Genomic DNA, 17108 nt, shown 5'->3' on the forward strand with positions numbered 1-17108 from the left:
GTTCAATGTTTTTCAACACTATTTGCAAATGTTACAGTTTTAAAAATCAGAAATACAAATCTCAGTAGTCCTAATTAAAAATAACTCTCAGCATGACAGAAGTTAATGAATAAAGCTCAAGTGTATATTATCAAAAGTTACACACGTATTAGCATAATCAAAGCAAGAATGTAGAATGGAAGCAAATACATCTAAATAATCCTTAATTAAAAGGACCTTCGAATTCCTTTGGTCTACTCTAAGAAGTGGGTCTGTAATTCAGATTGAAGAATATATCTCAGTAACTTCTGTATGTTTACAACGTGCCAAGCTAAAAACATAGCAAAGTGCCTGAGTACACACAGAACAACAAACAGCAGAGCTGAGAACTCTTAGTCAGCATTGGAGGAGTAAAAGGGATCGTGGAGGTGGTGGGAAGAGACCCAAAGAAAAAGGCAGTCACACAGGAGTGAAAGCAAACACATGGGGTACAGAATTATCCAGAAAGCAGGTCATATGAAGAGACAAAAAGATGCAAGCACAGTTCAGGCTGCTTGAAGAAAACAGTAGAACCCTGATAAGAAATCAGCTCTAGCAGCTGCCATCTTCCCGTCAGCACCAGTTCTTTCATGCTGCCCCCTGACTATAAGCTGAACCCTGGAAGAAATGTGAACTAACCTGAGGGGTGGAATGATGACACCTTTAAAGATGTGTTCATTATCAACGAAACCAGCAGTGACTAACACTCAAGCTACTTCACGCTTGTGAGAGGGCTTAACATAGCAGAGGTATTAACACTTGAAACTTCACTACGGAACAAGTGGCATTTAGACTGATTCAATCCAAGCCTGGTAGGGGTGTCAAGTTCCACTTCTTCAAATAATCAGAATTTGCTTTTTGAGAAAAACTAACAGCAATATTCATTGACTTCACTGTTATAAATTAATCTATTAGTTGTAAGTTATAATTAATAAATTATAAACAAATCTATCCAAAGCACCAGAGAACCTGAAAGTATTTTCATTCAGCTCTACAATGCAATCTCTGGAGTACCTTCTGGGCTCCACTAGTAATTTTAACAAGTTCCTCAGTAAAGGAAATCCACCAACTTTGCAACCATGAAGCAAAAGAAAATTTTTATGCTTCCTGATGGTGTCATCACAGCAGGAGAGCAGAGAGGGTTGGTGGAATAGTCTGGTGATGGGTTTTCTAGATCCAAAATCTGACCTGGTTTCAAGTTAACATTTAATTATCACATGCCCAGACAAATCAATCTGGGAGAGAAAAGCGGAGTTCCTATTTTTTTCATTAAGAACAACAGCAACAGAAGAAAGCAACTGAAAAACTAGAAACAATAGGAAAATTCTAAAATTAAAATATAAATCTATATAAGCAAATAGTTCTTATTTCAGGTAGTATTATTTTTATTACTCAAAACCAGAAAATTTTAATAATACATGGAACAAGACAAGGAGCTCAAACTTTATATTAATTGGGGAAAATAATTACTAGAATAAGAAACTAAATTTATGGCCCCAAAATATATAAAGCCAGAATTACTTTTTTTCCCAGAGGAGCAAAAGGTAATGCTAAGAGTCAGTAAAAGTCTAAAAGATTTGACAAGGTGTCAAAGGGACGGTGCCGGGCACATGTGTTCCTCAACAAGTGGTAAAACTTAAAACTGTCACAGGGAGTAAGACAGGCGAAACCAGTGTTAGAGTTGAAATGGTCTATACGGCTATCGCTTCAGTCGTGTCTGACTCTGTGAGACCCCATAGACGGCAGCCCACCAGGCTCCCCTGTCCCTGGGATTCTCCGGGCAAGAACACTGGAGTGGGTTGCCATTTCCTTCTCCAATGCATGAAAGTAAAAAGGGAAAGTGAAGTTGCTCAGTCGTGTCCGACCCTCAGCGACCCCATGAACTGCAGCCTACCAGGCTCCTCTGTCCATGGGATTTTCCAGGCAAGAGTACTGGAGTGGGGTGCCACTGCCTTCTCCATGGTCTATAACAGCACTTGTCAAAGGGGAGGCAGGTATGAGATATTTATATTAAATTTTATATACATGTTTTTATTATATATAAATTTGTATGTAAGTTATACATCTATAACATCTATATGGTAGAAAAAGCAACTGAAAACACTTCTGTACCAAGCTCTAAGCATGTTTTTTAAATACAAAACACTGAAAGGTTTAATGTATCAGTTACTAACTGAAAGGAATTATTTTCTTAGACTAGTTTAGTTGAGATGGAGTCATTAATGAATTAACGTTCTGCAGGGTACATGAGAGGAGGGAATAATCTGACAACCTGGCCCGTTCTAACGTGAAAATGGGTTACTGGTGTAGACAATGTTAAAATAAGGGAGACATGTACTGCAAAAAGAGGTGGAAGGAAATTTAAGACAAAATGCCTATTTAATAATTTCACTTACAGCCAGTCTTACGAAATAGAATCATCATAATGTATTCATCAGTTTTATTAATAATTATATCCTGTCCAGGTGAAGACCTAATAATAATTATTGCACAGCAGAGTAACTCTTTCCAACATCACTAAGAGTCTTTGAAGGGAAAATAATATAGTATTTTTTAGACTTAATAGGAAGGTTTTAAAAGGCATATCAAAGTAAATTTTAAAATAAGCAAAAAAAAAAAAGTTTTATCACTCCCAACTAAACATCAAATGACAGCTAAAGTATCATTTTTTTGTTTTACCCAAAGTTGAAAGTAATACGGGCAAAACATTCTTCAGATGGTAGCAAGAGGAAAAGAGCAATTTTTTGAAAAGAAAGAGATTGTGCTAAAGAAAATAGAAACAATAGTGGAGTTAGGAAGAAATTTCTGTATGATGGAAACCTCTGTGAGAATTGACAATGTGAAAATTTTGATTAAGACCTTAATACAACTTCAGTTTTTCCTGTACAATTATTTCACTTATAAGATCCATTAGTAAGACTAGTTTCCTAAAACTGAAGAGTAAACAAAAGCCAAATGAGAAAGGCTATAATGCCACTTCAGAATATGTTCAATTATCTAATGACTGGTTCTTGCTCTTCAAAATTCTCAATTGTTTCAGCTAAGGTTGCCTAAAATCCACTTAATTTCTAAAACAAAAAAGCATTAGTTTCTAAACAATCCAACTATAAATACTAGTGTTTATTTTAGTATTTATAGCAAAGTGTTTCAATGTAGCTTACTGTTTTGTTAATCTGCCAGAGTATGATGAATTGAACGGATTTTGGAATTAGTAAAAATCCAGGTTTGAATCTGTGCCTCATTTCCTAGTTATACGGTGTTAGAGAAGTTCCTGATCATCTCTGAACTTTAATTTTTTCATATATAAAATACTGATAATAAAAAGGACTTCCTTAACTCTAAATACTATACGGCATTTCTGAAATCCCAAAGAAGTTTGAAGATCAACTTAAAGTGATTTTATTTTCTGTTTTTGAGCAAGCAGTTTTATTAAACATGCTTTGATTGTTGACTAATGGGATTTTATATTTTGAAGAAGAGAGGAATTTAACATATTTTTTCCAGAAGAATAACTAAAATGCATTCATTAAGTTCTTTCATGAACTTCGTGGGAAGTGCCAAAGCCTTTCTGGAAAGCAGTTTGGCAGTAAACATCAATGGGCATATCTTGTGACTCCTAAATCTTGTATTGATAAATTATTATAAGGATATGAGATATGTGGACAAAATCTATTGTATCTATTAATGCCCATAACACTAAAAATTAGATGCAGTTTGAATGTACAGCAAGAATGGACTAGTTATATTAACACACATCTATGCAGTTGAATACTAAAAATTATTATTTGTGCAGTGATATACAAAGGGAAAAAAGTTGGTTTTTGATTAATTTTTACTTTAAAGACATATGGTCTTTAACATAAATTAACAAATCAATATAAAATTACTTTTATATGGCAACATGATCAGAGGACAAGTAAAATTTTTGATAGTTAAGTACAACACAGAAGTAATGGACAAATCAGAAAAAATAACTGCTGCATTCCTTTACAGTTGAAAAATATATATATATTTACCTGATGACGACGATGAAGTTAATGAAGCTGAGGAAGATGAATCAAGAGATGGTCCAAACAGGGGGTCCCAAGCAAGTAAATCACTGGTCCCTTTCCTATCAGAACATTTTAAAAAGAAGCACTTTAGCAAATGAGCAATTTATTAGTATAAAATCTAGGAATACATTTCATAGAAAGAACTACAACAGCAATATATGTGATCAAAGAACTGGATATTCTACCAGTTGAATATACGAACTTAATTAGCAAGTAAATAGGTTTAATAAATTGTATTTATTAACTGCTATAAACAGAACCCTACAGTAACATTATATAAAGTTCTTAAGTGAGAATAGTTTAATCCCTACTAATTAAATCTTGTTATATTCTAATAATCATAGGAGCTGCCAGAATGGAAATTAACTTCAGTTTTACCAATGAAAAGCAGCATGGGGAGTCTAAAAGAGCTGCCTAAACTCATGCAGCTAACTCTATGGCCGTGTCAGATCTGTGAATTCACATCTAGAACCCAGTCCTGGGCAGAAATTTCTTAAGTGACATGAAATCAGATGGAAGTTTTATAAGGCCATATTTATTATCGAAGATGAAGAAAGAGGGGAAAGGACTTTTTAAGAAGTATCTTTTAAGTACAGGGTGGTGGCTTAAGCCCTGTGCATATAAATGTCGCTACAAACCTCAATGGTCTGGCCACTGCAGCACCTCATGCGCAGGCAGGATTTCTCCCTAGGTAATCCCCGCCTGGGCCACTAGATGTGTGGGTCACACATGCCTTTTTATGAGAGGCTTCCACAACTGACTACAAAATCAAGAGCATGAACATTCTCGTTTCAGAAACCTCAATGTGCTGTGTAACCAAAGATTTTCCTCCACTAACCTTTCGGAATCCTCCAAACTAGTTACCCTCAGGATTTCAATCTTGGCTCTTCACTTTAATACAAACTTTTATATAAATGTTTCTCTTTTTCATTTTAGTCATAGCCCTTTTAAGATGCTTAATCTCTATTCTGAACACCTGACCTTTGTACCCATTCTTTTTAAACTAATTTTCCCAACTTTACTGAGCTATTCTTGACAAATAAAAATTGTATATATTTATGCATAAAAATAAAATTAATCCCCACTTTGAAATAATTTAATGTATCAAACTACCATTATCTAAAATATTTTTTAGAAATCTGAGAAAACAGGCCCATGATAATAAAATATTACAATCACTTATAAGTAGAGATCTAATATCTCAACATGTACCCATAAGGAAACACACTTATGATAAAGTACAGAATCATAATTGCATAAATGATTCCTGAAAACAGTCTTAAAACACTAAATAACTTATCTTTAAAAATGAAAAATCAAATGAATACCACTGGTGTGCTCAGTTAGTGCTTAGCTTTGAAAGTTTCCATTTCAAACTATCCATTTAATTAAGTCTACTTTTACTCATGCAATAAATATTTAAAGTATTCTTACTAATATAGAAGTGAGGGGAAAAAAGCCATGCAACACTGGCTTAAAATATTTTTTCTTCTTAAGAACTGGCAACACGTCTTCTCTCCTTTATCAACTTAATTGAAACACTTCATTTTGAGGTTCATAAAGTACACAGTCTACTTTACAAAGTCACAGACAAAATTGAAGGAAAAGTGAGAGAATTTCCATGAGAATAACTAGTTGAAATATAGACATGTACGCTGCTGTATTTAAAGTGATTAACCAATGTCCTACTGTGCAGCACAGGGAACTCTGCTCAGGGTTATGTGGCAGCTGGATAGGAGGGGAGTCTGTGGGAGAAAGGATACATGTATATGTATAGCTGAGTCCCTTGCTTTCCACCTGAAACTGTCACAACACTGTTAATCAGCTATACTCCAATGTAAACTTGAGTTAAAAAAAAAATAGACATGTATGACTTTGGGATACTATCATTTACTTAGCAGCAGCAGTGAGGACCCCAAAGCCAAATACAGTCAAATGAATGTTTTTTTAATTATCACAGAAATAAATACTGTCAAATGAGAAATAATTTAAAACATCTAAAAACTGACATTTCACAGCTTAGGAAATGGGATGACTATAAACAGTCTTCTAGAATTAAAACTACAGAGAAAGCAAAACTCTCTAGAAAGAACAAAAGGATACTTAACATTTAAATGTAGTGGGGAGGAAAGGGTTAACAGGCAGAGAACACAGGGCAGTGAAATTATTCTGTATGATACTATAATGGTGGACATGTGTCATTATCCATTTGTCAAAACTCCCAGGATACATACAACACCAAGAGTGAATCCTAATGTAAACCATGGACTTTGGGTGGTAACAATTTGTCAATAGAGGCTCATCAATTGTAACTATGCCCCTCTGGCGGTGGAATCTGATAGTGCGGGAGGTTTGGCATATGTAGAGGCAAAGCGTATATGCAAAAACTTCTGTACCTTCCACTCAATTTTGCTGTGAACCTAAAATTTCTCTAAAAAATAAAGTCTATTTACAAAAGATTTTGAACGTAAAACTTACTCATTGGATGCAGCAGATGGCTTTGATTTTGTTAACTCTTCACCTAGTTAAAAAAGTCGAATTATTATGAAAAAATTAATCCATTAAAATATTTTAATATAGAGAACTACTACACATAGATCAACTTTTAAATTCTGATATTAATAACATACACACACACACAAAGAAAAGGGAAACAAGCCTTTAACAAATTTTCTACCATGCTTAAGAATATTAAAATAAGAGCTGAATTTCTGCTAAACCTTTATCTCTAATACTTTTGATAAGAAATAACTTGAGTCAACTAAACCATCATATTCATTAAACTGCTGTTCACAAAAAACTATGGGATGCAACTCTAAAAATCGGAACAGATGTTTAAAAGCTTATGTATTACTCAACAACTTTAACTGATGAATCATGAAAGCATTTTTCAAGCTCTAAGATATTATTAGTGATTATTTTATTGACCAAAAGTAGATAGTAACTCTTGAAGAACACCTTTATTTTGAAAAATAAAATTTTTGTAACAACTTAGAGCAACAGTCTTTTTATGAGGTAGTCTATTTTTCTACCTTCTGCATTTGCAACATGAATCATTTCATAAGCAACTGGTAGCTGGGGGAACAGCATCAGTAAAGCAAAAGCTCTGTTGGTTCATAAGCAATTTTCACTGCACCTTAATGTTTTACATCACCAAGAATAGCTGATGAATGCAAATACATCAGCATGGGTAATTACAGCAGCCTATGAGGAATAACAGGCTTCCCTGGTGACTCAATGGTAAAGAATCCACTTGCCAATGCAGGAGACACAGGTTCAATCCCTGGGTTGGGAAGATCCCCTGGAGAAGGAAATGGCAAACCCCTCTAGTATTCTTGCCTGGACAAGAATTCCATGGACAAAGGAATCTGGTGGGCCCATGGGGTTACAAAAAAGAGTTGGATACTACTTAGCGACTAAACAACAACAAATGTGAAATAATACCATATTGTACATAATGCCCATTCATATCACATTATCCCATTTGGCTTTTCTTAGCCATATGTTTTGCCTCAATGTGTTCACTGTGGTGTTCTTTATCTTTCTGCACTTTTCTCATCTTCAGTAACTCAGTTGCTGAAACTGAGTTTATACTCTTTCCTCATATCCCCTTATCAACAAGCTACTTACCATTTATTTTTTAAAAGTATTAATGAAATCTTACTTTTAGTTTGGTATTTACCATGAATTTAATAGGTCTTTTCAACTGAGCTAGAATTTTTAATTACGACTGATGCCATGGTTTTTATTAGGCACTGTTCACAGAACTGCATAACTTTGGTGTGGGCTTCTCAACTCTGTTTTCCCCACAATGCGTGCTATGTTTGGGCTTCCCTGATAGCTCAGCTGGTAAAGAATCCGCCTGCAATGCAGGAGACCCTGGTTCGACTCTTGTTATGTTTAACACATGATTCTGCAAATGATGTTACCATCCCCAAATGATTTTCAGTATAATTTAAGTTACCATACTAAAAACTTTATAATAGAAACTACAAATGTGATATGACTTAAAGATCAAGCTAAAACTCAGAAGCGCCTTCTGCTTCATAAAGAGTTATGATAGTTTAACTGTTTTATAAGCTTAATCAGAAGCTGCTCTTTGGTTTTGCTGATTTATGAAAAATGTGGTAGCCACGTATTAATGCTTAAAGCACATCTTAAAACTAAAAGAAATAATACACATAAATTGTCTTCTGTTGCAAAACAGGTATACTTCTAGTTTGTTGTTATGGTAAATGATGAGCAAAGACCATTTCTACAACTACATATGTTAGACTACAAGCTTGGCAAATTCTCTGATAAATTTTAATAGACTTAAAATAACTAATTTAAATGTCAAACTTACTAGATGAATTCCGATTCATCTGCACCTAAAATAGAAATACAAAAACTAAGTGCCATCAAACAAATAATTTAATGTGGTAATAAAATTACTTGATAAAATGTTCACACTGGGAACATAATTTTAAGTTTTCTGTATATCTGCTGAATTATACACTGTATTTAGCTTAAAAGATTACAGAAAAAACCTTTTATTTTATAGTCAAAATATAACATGTGTACCTTTAAATAATTCAATAAAATGAAGTGTTTTAAAATACTAGTACCTACAGCAAGATACTATGACTTGATAATCTAAAAGCAAATATTTTGAAAATTAATGTTTACATATACAATGATTTTTAAGTCAATAAATAAAAATATAAAATTTTGCACTTACTGGGCTGTGTCTCTAGTAGTACATGGAAAGAAAAAGAAAAACATAGTGTTAAAAAAAGGAAAAAAAAAACCACAGTATTCATTTCAGAGTTTGAAATATATTTCTCTGTTCTAACAATTTGTCTATTCCCTTCTTGATTGTATCTAAAATATATATACACACCTTAAAAGATATACACTGTTGGAGGAAAAAACAACTTAAACTGGATAAGCAAACCAGGCAACAAAATATACTCTCAAGATCCTTTTTTCAAACCTGATATTAACAATTAACTTTTCTGATTATTACTTATTTTCTGAGTATGAAATCAATACATTCCTTTTAAAAAAAAAAAGAAAAGAGCACAAAGCAATCAATTATCTCCCTACCCAAAAATGATTAATATTTTATTTCCTCTAGGCTTTTTATTTATTTACATATATATTTTAAATTAGTTGTGCTCTTACACAATAAAACTTTTTAATGGCTTTACAACTTCCTACTTCATATATATATATATGCACCATGATTTAACCATGGCATTAATAACAATGGTAGAATAAAACCTCACTTCGGAAATATCTTTTTGGTGGAAAAAACAGTTCTCAAATTCTAAAAGTGTAAAGGAAATCAGTCCTGAATATTCATTGGAAGAACTGACTGCTGAAGCTGAAACTCCAATATTTTGACCACCTGATGCAAAGAAATGAATCACTGGAAAAGACCCTGATGCTGGGAATGACTGAAGGTGGGAGAAGGAGACGACAGAGGATGAGATGGTTGGATGGCATCACTGACTCAATGGACATGAGTTAGAGCAAGCTCCAAGAGCTGGTGATGGACAGGGAAGCCTGGCGTACTGCAGTCCATGGGGTCGCAAAGAGTCGGACATGACTGAATGACTAAACTGAGCTGAATTGATGACACTGGGAGAAAAACACTTTTTCCAATAAATACATATAAACTACTTAAAATCTGCAATTAAATAATACAAAATGATGAGAATTTTTATTATCCACTATCAAGAACAACAGGTTTAATATCAACTACAATATAAGTATGTACAGATAAACTAACTTGACATTCTAAGACATGCTTTTATTCCCCACAGTTTAACATTCCTGAATTTGAAAGTATGACATCATTAGAAAAATCCATTATGTTGATTGGTTTTCTGCCTTAAAGGCTATCAAGTTTAGTATCTCAGAATTGAGGAATTAATCAGTATCAACTAAGAATTCTTATCTGTGCCTTTTCCAGTACGAAAATTATGGAAAACAACCATTAATTACAGGGAAAAAAAGTAACAGGGAAAAAAAGAAGATACAATTTAATCATAATTTCATTTTAACAGAATTCCCTTTTACAATAAAGCTTACAAAAAAAAATGGATGAAAGACTTTAACATCAGATGAGGAAAAGGTTAAAACTGTAGTTTACAAAATTCTGCCTGAGACATATAGCAGTATTTATAAAATACATCAATGGCAAAAACAGTAGGTTTTCCATGCTTTCACTTAAAACACATTCCAAAGGAAGCAAAGCTAAGCCAAACTCACAAACTCATTTGCCTGTATAAAGATTATAAACTGTATACTCAATAAAGCTGAAAAAATCATAAATTATTTCCTCATCCAACATGCTTAAATTAACTATTACTAAGTGATTTTGAGGGTAAAGCGGCTGCCTGCAATGCAGAAGACCCGGGTTCGATCCCTGCGTTGGGAAGATCCCCTGGAGAAGGAAATGACAACCCACTCTGGTACTCTTGCCTGGAAAATCCCATGGAAGGAGAAGCCTGGTAGGCTACAGTCCATGAGGTCGCAAAGAGTTGGACACGACTGAGCGACTTCACTTTCTTTCACTAAGTGATTTTTAATTTTTGTTAGTCCTAAAACTATCCAGATGCAGGTAGATGAGCTACTAAACAAAAACCAAAGGCTTCTATATAGTGAGTGGAAACTTGCTTATTTTCTTACTTACCGATACTGCTGGGGAGAGTGTTATATTTCCTATAGATACTTTTAATTCATCCAAGGAGGCCATTGTGTGATGTGAGTTGTTTGGATGCACAGGTTTGATTTCTATCCGATACTTCTTTGGTTCTTCATCTTCAGAATCAGAATCACTAGATGAGTAGAAATGGTTCTCTTTGGTATGTGAGTACTGGTTAAAGAATCAAGTTTTTAGATTATCTTAGTGCACGACCAGTTTTTCACACATTGATAAAAAGGAACAAAAAACTTTAAAAGATGGATTTTTACCAGAACTTTAACTACTAACTTATTCATAACATATCAAATAAAGAACACAGAGGCACATTTTATTACAATTAATTAAAAATTAAAGTCTCTATTAAACAATAGGTTATTTTGTTATAACTGTCTACTTATATATGCCAACACAATCCACAAGAATACCCAGATGGTAAAAGGATATCATTCTGATTTGCTTCTGGTTTTATACTATAGCCTTCTTCATCCACATCAGGAATGTTCTATGGGGAAAAGAAAAAAGCTTTAACAATGGCTCCAACTGCAAAAACATTAAAAGTTATCAAAACAGCCTTAATTTAACTATTACCAAGGGATTTTACTATAATTTATCAAATATCAATAGATTAACAAAATTATTAACACTATGGGAAATTACGTCTTTTTAGTTAGCTTCAAATGATACTCCATACTGAAGATGTCTCAAAGAGAAAAGCACTGCAAAACAAACAGGATAAACACTGAAAGGAGGAGAACAGGTGCTCCACTAGGCAGGCCAGCAGTTCTGTGAACAACCAAATTTTCACCCAAATCTTCAAAATGAAGAAATAAAAGCATGGGGCTGTGTGCATCAGGGAAGAGAGGAGGTAAAATCAGAGGACTGACAGGTTGAGTACATGGAAATACATATCAAAATTACAAAACAAACAAATAAAAGACTACCAAGAAACTATACTAAACTACCATCTTTTACCCATGAGACTGGATAAAAATTCAAGTTTGAAAATATATTCTGTTGGCAAAGCTGTGAAGAAATGTACTCTTATACTGTGCTGGTATAAATACAAAATAGTACAATTCATACAGAGAGGAAAACAGCAGTATCCAACAAAAATATTTACATGCTTATTCTTCTACCCAAGAGTTCCTTTTCTAGGAATTTATTTGAAGATATGCCCCCCAAGAATTTAAAAATACATATGCAATAAGGTTATTTGTAACTCAAAATTTTGGAAAGCACAACATGTCCAAGTATAGGTGAATAAATTATAGGTGTATACACAAAATGAAGTACTATGCAGGTATTTAAAAACAAAAAAGATTTGAAAAGTTTTTATGAACTGATATGTAGAGACCTCCAGGAAATACCGCTAACTGAAAAAAAGCAAGTACAAGAGAACATATATAGTATACTACCTTTTAAGTAAGAAAGATGGGGAAATTTAATATTTAACATATAGATAACTGTTTATCTTTATTAAAAAAAAATACTGAAAAGACAAATAAAGCTGGTTCCTAAGAAGGAAGGGCAATGAAGCAGAAGGGATACAGAAGGATCATTTCTCTAAAAATGCTTTTGCAGTTAGGCAAAAGAATATAAAATGTATGCTCAAATGGATCTGAAAAAATATTATAAACACATGCACGTATGTAAATGTAGTAAAAAGTTAAAGGTATACAAGTGTTCTCTGTACTAGTTTATTCTTTTTTTTTTTTTTGAAGTTAGACTGTATTTCCAAATAAAAAGTTTTTTAAAATAGGGAGGAAAAAAGGACTGCCAAGAAAACCTAGGGTTTACTAGTTGTATGTAACTGGACAGCCAGTGGGCTTCCCAGGTGGTGTAGTGATAAAGAATCTGCCTGCTAATGCAGGAGATGAAAGTCCGATCCCTGGGTTGGGAAGATCCCCTGGAGCAGGAAATGGCAACCCACATGAGTATTCTTGCTTGGAAAATTCCATGGACAGAGGAGGCTGATGGGCTACAGTCCATGGGGTCACACAGTCAGATACGACTGAGCACGCACGCAGAGGACAGCCTGTATCATTTTTGCTGGTAAAGTTTCTCATTCTTCCTCCAATCACTTGTTGAAGCTCAGCAAGAGAAACATGAAGGACTGCTAATCTAAGAGGCATAGCACAAGGTTTACCCAGTTACAGCTTCCAGGTTATAACTGTATAAACCTTGTGCTGTGCCTGTTAGATTCTAATGTAGCTAGCAGTGAGTTAACAGACTGGATTAAAGTTTAGAAGTGAAATATCTAATATAAGGTAAAGAGCAGATTCCATAGACAAAAAGATGACAAGTGATGTAGTTATGACCCCAGAAGTAGGGCACTTTCTTTGAGTTCTGTATGTTGCTTGCTAATGTGCAAATAATATTTAAAATGCAAATAATACTTTAAATACTTTAAAGAAACCTTGCCAAATGTGGATTCATTAAAATTCAGAATAAAAAAGTTTTTCTCAAAATACTTTATTTGTATTCTTGATACCCTAGAAATATAGCAGATATTTGATCTCCTAGAGGTTCTATGAGGGATCTGCTACTGACACTATTTTAAAATTTGTTTATAATACACTGTACTATACAATGTACTAATTTAAAATAATACAGAGCTGTGTTCTGTAAGACCAAATAAACTGCTTTGAATCAACCTCCTGCAGATTACATCAATAAACTCTGGTCAAAATAAACAAAAACCACCATCTGAAGGCACTGGAGAGTGGCCCACAGTAACCATCTAAAATGATATACAAAGTGATATGCTTAAAAAAAAAAGCCAAACTATAAATCCAAGTGAAATTCTAAAAACAAAAGGTTCAAATAACCCACAGAAAAGTAGGAAAAAGAAAACAAAATTCAAAGACAGAGAAGAACAAAAACAAAAAATTAAATGGCAGACAAATCCCAACATGTCAACAATTACATTAAATATTTAACATAATATACACATATATATCAAAAGACAGACTGACAGAATGAATTAAAAAAACATGACCTATATGCTACCCATAAGAAACTCACTTCAAACAAACAAAAATAGGTAGGTTGAAAGGAAAATGAAAAAATATATATACCAGGAAATATTAGTTTAAAAAATAAAAATGACAGTGACTATTTCACTATTAGATAGACTAATAAAATAGACTTCAGAAAGAAAATTACCAGTGTCAAAAGAGAACATTATGTACACAAAGACCTGTATACAATTGTTCAAAGTAGCATATCTAATAGTCAAAAATTGGAAACAACTAAATATCCCACAGTAAGTGAACAGACTTTGGTACACCTACATCGTGGAATACTATTCAGCAATGAAAAGGAATGAACTATTTATACATGCAACAATCTGAAATAATCTCCAGAAAAGGGTGCTGAGTGAAAAAAAAAGTCAATCTGAAAAGGTTACATACAATACAATTCCACTTAAATAACATTTCTGAAATGACAAGTTTATAGAAATAGAGAAAAGATTAGTAGTTGCCAGAGGTGGTTGGGGGAGAGGGTAGTATCAGAACAAAAGTGACAGAAAAAGGGCAATTAAAATGAAAGATCCTCCCAGAAATCCAGCAATCACACTCCTGGGTATTTACCCACTTGATATTAAAACTATTTTCCCACAAAAACTTGCACACAAATGTGATTAAGCTGCTTTATTCATAAACACCTAAAAGAAGCAGCAAGCAAAATATCCTTCAATAAGTAAGTAAGTAAACTGTGGGACATCTATACAATGATACACTCTTCAGTGCCAAAAAAAGGAATGAAATATGGAGTCATGAAACAATATGAATAAGTCTTAAATGCACATCTAATATTCCTGGGGCAAAAGAATCCAGTCTGAAAAAGTTATATCTTATAGGATCCCATTTATATGACATTCTGGAAAAGGTAAAAATAGAGAGGTGATAAACACATCAGTGAATTCCAGGGATCTGGGCATTGGGACAAGGTTAAATAGGTGAGGGGGAAAAGAAAAGATCCTTGTTTAATGGTAATGTTCTGTTTTGACTGTATTAATATCAATATTCTAGTTATATATGTTACTGTACCAAAGTTTTACAAGATGTTACCATCAGGAGAGACAAGATGAAAGATGAGACTGCTCTGTATTATCTTTGTAATGATCTGTAAATTGACAATTATTCCAAAACAAAATGTTTTCTTGGTATGTGTTTTTTTAAAAAATAGCAGTAATTTTTACTGTATCAGGTTTTCAATGCTAGAACTATACATGATATTGATAAAAACTTACACATTACCTTTTTACACCTTTGTCCATTCAATCCATGGTTTCTATATTAGGGCCCCATACTGCTAGAGGAAAGTATTAAGTCAAAAGCAGCACAAGAAAAAAAAATGAGCAGGTAACTTTAGTCAACAACCTTAAAGGAAGTTGGCGGATAGTGGTGGTAGTAATTTTTTTTTTAAATATTACAAGTCAATGGTATATTTCTCAATCTCTCTGGAGAAGGGAAATTGGCTAAAACTAAAAGAAGAGAGCAATTTACATTTCAATTTGTCAACTTTCAAAAGATCTGTATCTCAAAATAATTTTTTTAAATTACATACATAGATCTTTTAAAAAAGGAACAGAAAATGATGGATATTTCCCTACCAAGGTAGCCTACTGACATTTAAGTTATGGTAAGACTAGCTATAAACAAAAAGGTGACAAACAGACCATAATTGCCTCTTGAGAAATCTGTATGCAGGTCAGGAAGCAACAGTTGGAACTAGACATGGAACAACAGACTGGTTCCAAATAGGAAAAGGAGTATGTCAAGGCTGTATACTGTCAACCTGCTTATTTAACTTTTATGCAGAGTACATCATAAGAAACACTGGGCTGGATGAAGCACAAGCTGGAATCAAGATTGCCGGGAAAAATATCATAACTTCAGATATGCAGATGACACCACCCTTATGGCAGAAAGTGAAGAAGAACTAAGGAGCCTCTTGATGAAAGTGAAAGAGGAGAGCGAAAAAGTTGGCTTAAAGCTCAACATTCAGAAAACGAAGATCATGGCATCTGGTCCCATCACTTCATGGCAAATAGATGGAGAAACGGTGGAAACAGTGGCAGACTATATTTGGGGGGGGCTCCAAAACCACTGCAGATGGTGACTGCAGCCATGAAATTAAAAGACACTTACTCCTTGGAAGGAAAGTTATGACCAACCTAGACAGCATATTCAAAAGCAGAAACATTACTTTGCCAACAAAGGTCTGTCTAGTCAAGGCTCTGGAAATTCCAGTAGTCACATATGGATGTGAGAGTTGGACTATAAAGAAAGCTGAGTGCTGAAGAATTGATGCTTTAGAACTGTGGTGTTGGAGAAGACTCTTGAGAGTCCCTTGGACTGCAAGGAGATCCAACCTGTCAATCCTAAAAGGAAATTAGTCCTGAATATTCACTGGAAGGACTGATGTTGAAGCTGAAACTCCAATATTTTGGCCATCCGACCCGAAGAACTGACTCATTGGAAAAGACCCTGATGCTGGGAAAGACTGAAGGCAGGAGGAGAAAGGGACAAGAGAGGATGAGATGGTTGGATGTCATCACTGACTCAATGGACATGAGTTTGGGTAAACTATGGGAGTTGGTGATGGACAAGGGAGGCCTGGTATGCTGCAGCCCATGGGGTCACAAAGAATCGGACATGACTGAGTGATTGAACTGAACTGAGGCCATAAATAAATCATGGTGGTTTAGTCACTAAGTCGTATTCAACTCTTGCAACTTCATGGACTGTAGCCCGCCAGGCTCCTCTGTCCATGGAATTTTCCAAGCAAGAATAGTGGAATGGGTTGTCATTTCCTTCTCCAGGGGATCTTCCTGACCCATGGATTAAACCCGGGTCTCCTGCACTGCAGGCAGACTCTTCACTGACTGAGCCACCAGGGAAGCCCTAAATAAATCACAGGCCATAAATAAAAGCAAACAACAGAATATGAAAGCCTCCTCTCTCTGCTCATCACCACTGCAATCCTTCTCTTCAAAGGTAACCAAAACTCGACGTCTTGTAACTCATTCTTTTTAAAAAAGAGAATACATATCATGTACACATGTATATATTTTAAAAAGCAATTATTTTAAAGACCACATAGTTCTTCCCATATAACAGACACAGAGCCACCTAGCTCTGTAACTGACTATTTCTTCAAGTGAATGTTTAATAATTTATTTAACCAATCCCCATTTTAATTGATGCTTTCTTTAGTGCTTCCAATTTTTTGCTAATATCAACAGTGTTGAAATAAACACGTCTCTATCTACCTTTTCTCCCTCCCTGTCTATATAAGCATATGTCTTGATGAAGAATGTATACACACATGTGCAT

General features: G+C 34.3%; 1 protein-coding gene across 3 annotated transcripts in view; it reads right to left on the bottom strand.

Annotated features, from left to right (window-relative positions):
• The window catches only part of FCHO2 (FCH and mu domain containing endocytic adaptor 2), a 119376-nt gene that overhangs the window by 29117 nt on the left and 73151 nt on the right, over positions 1-17108 (bottom strand). For 2 of the 3 annotated variants that reach the window (XM_069556193.1, XM_069556194.1), the window contains 6 exons: positions 11206-11266; positions 10753-10925; positions 8791-8802; positions 8416-8440; positions 6549-6591; positions 4035-4129 (listed from right to left, as the gene is read on the bottom strand). In XM_069556193.1, coding sequence (XP_069412294.1) covers positions 4035-4129; positions 6549-6591; positions 8416-8440; positions 8791-8802; positions 10753-10925; positions 11206-11266 — 409 coding nt within the window. Of the gene's footprint in view, positions 1-4034; positions 4130-6548; positions 6592-8415; positions 8441-8790; positions 8803-10752; positions 10929-11205; positions 11267-17108 lie in introns of all 3 variants that reach the window. The other variant, XM_069556192.1, reaches the window with a different exon arrangement.

The sequence above is a fragment of the Ovis canadensis genome, chromosome 16 (genome assembly GCF_042477335.2).
Source record: "Ovis canadensis isolate MfBH-ARS-UI-01 breed Bighorn chromosome 16, ARS-UI_OviCan_v2, whole genome shotgun sequence".
NCBI classification, from domain to species: domain Eukaryota; kingdom Metazoa; phylum Chordata; class Mammalia; order Artiodactyla; family Bovidae; genus Ovis; species Ovis canadensis.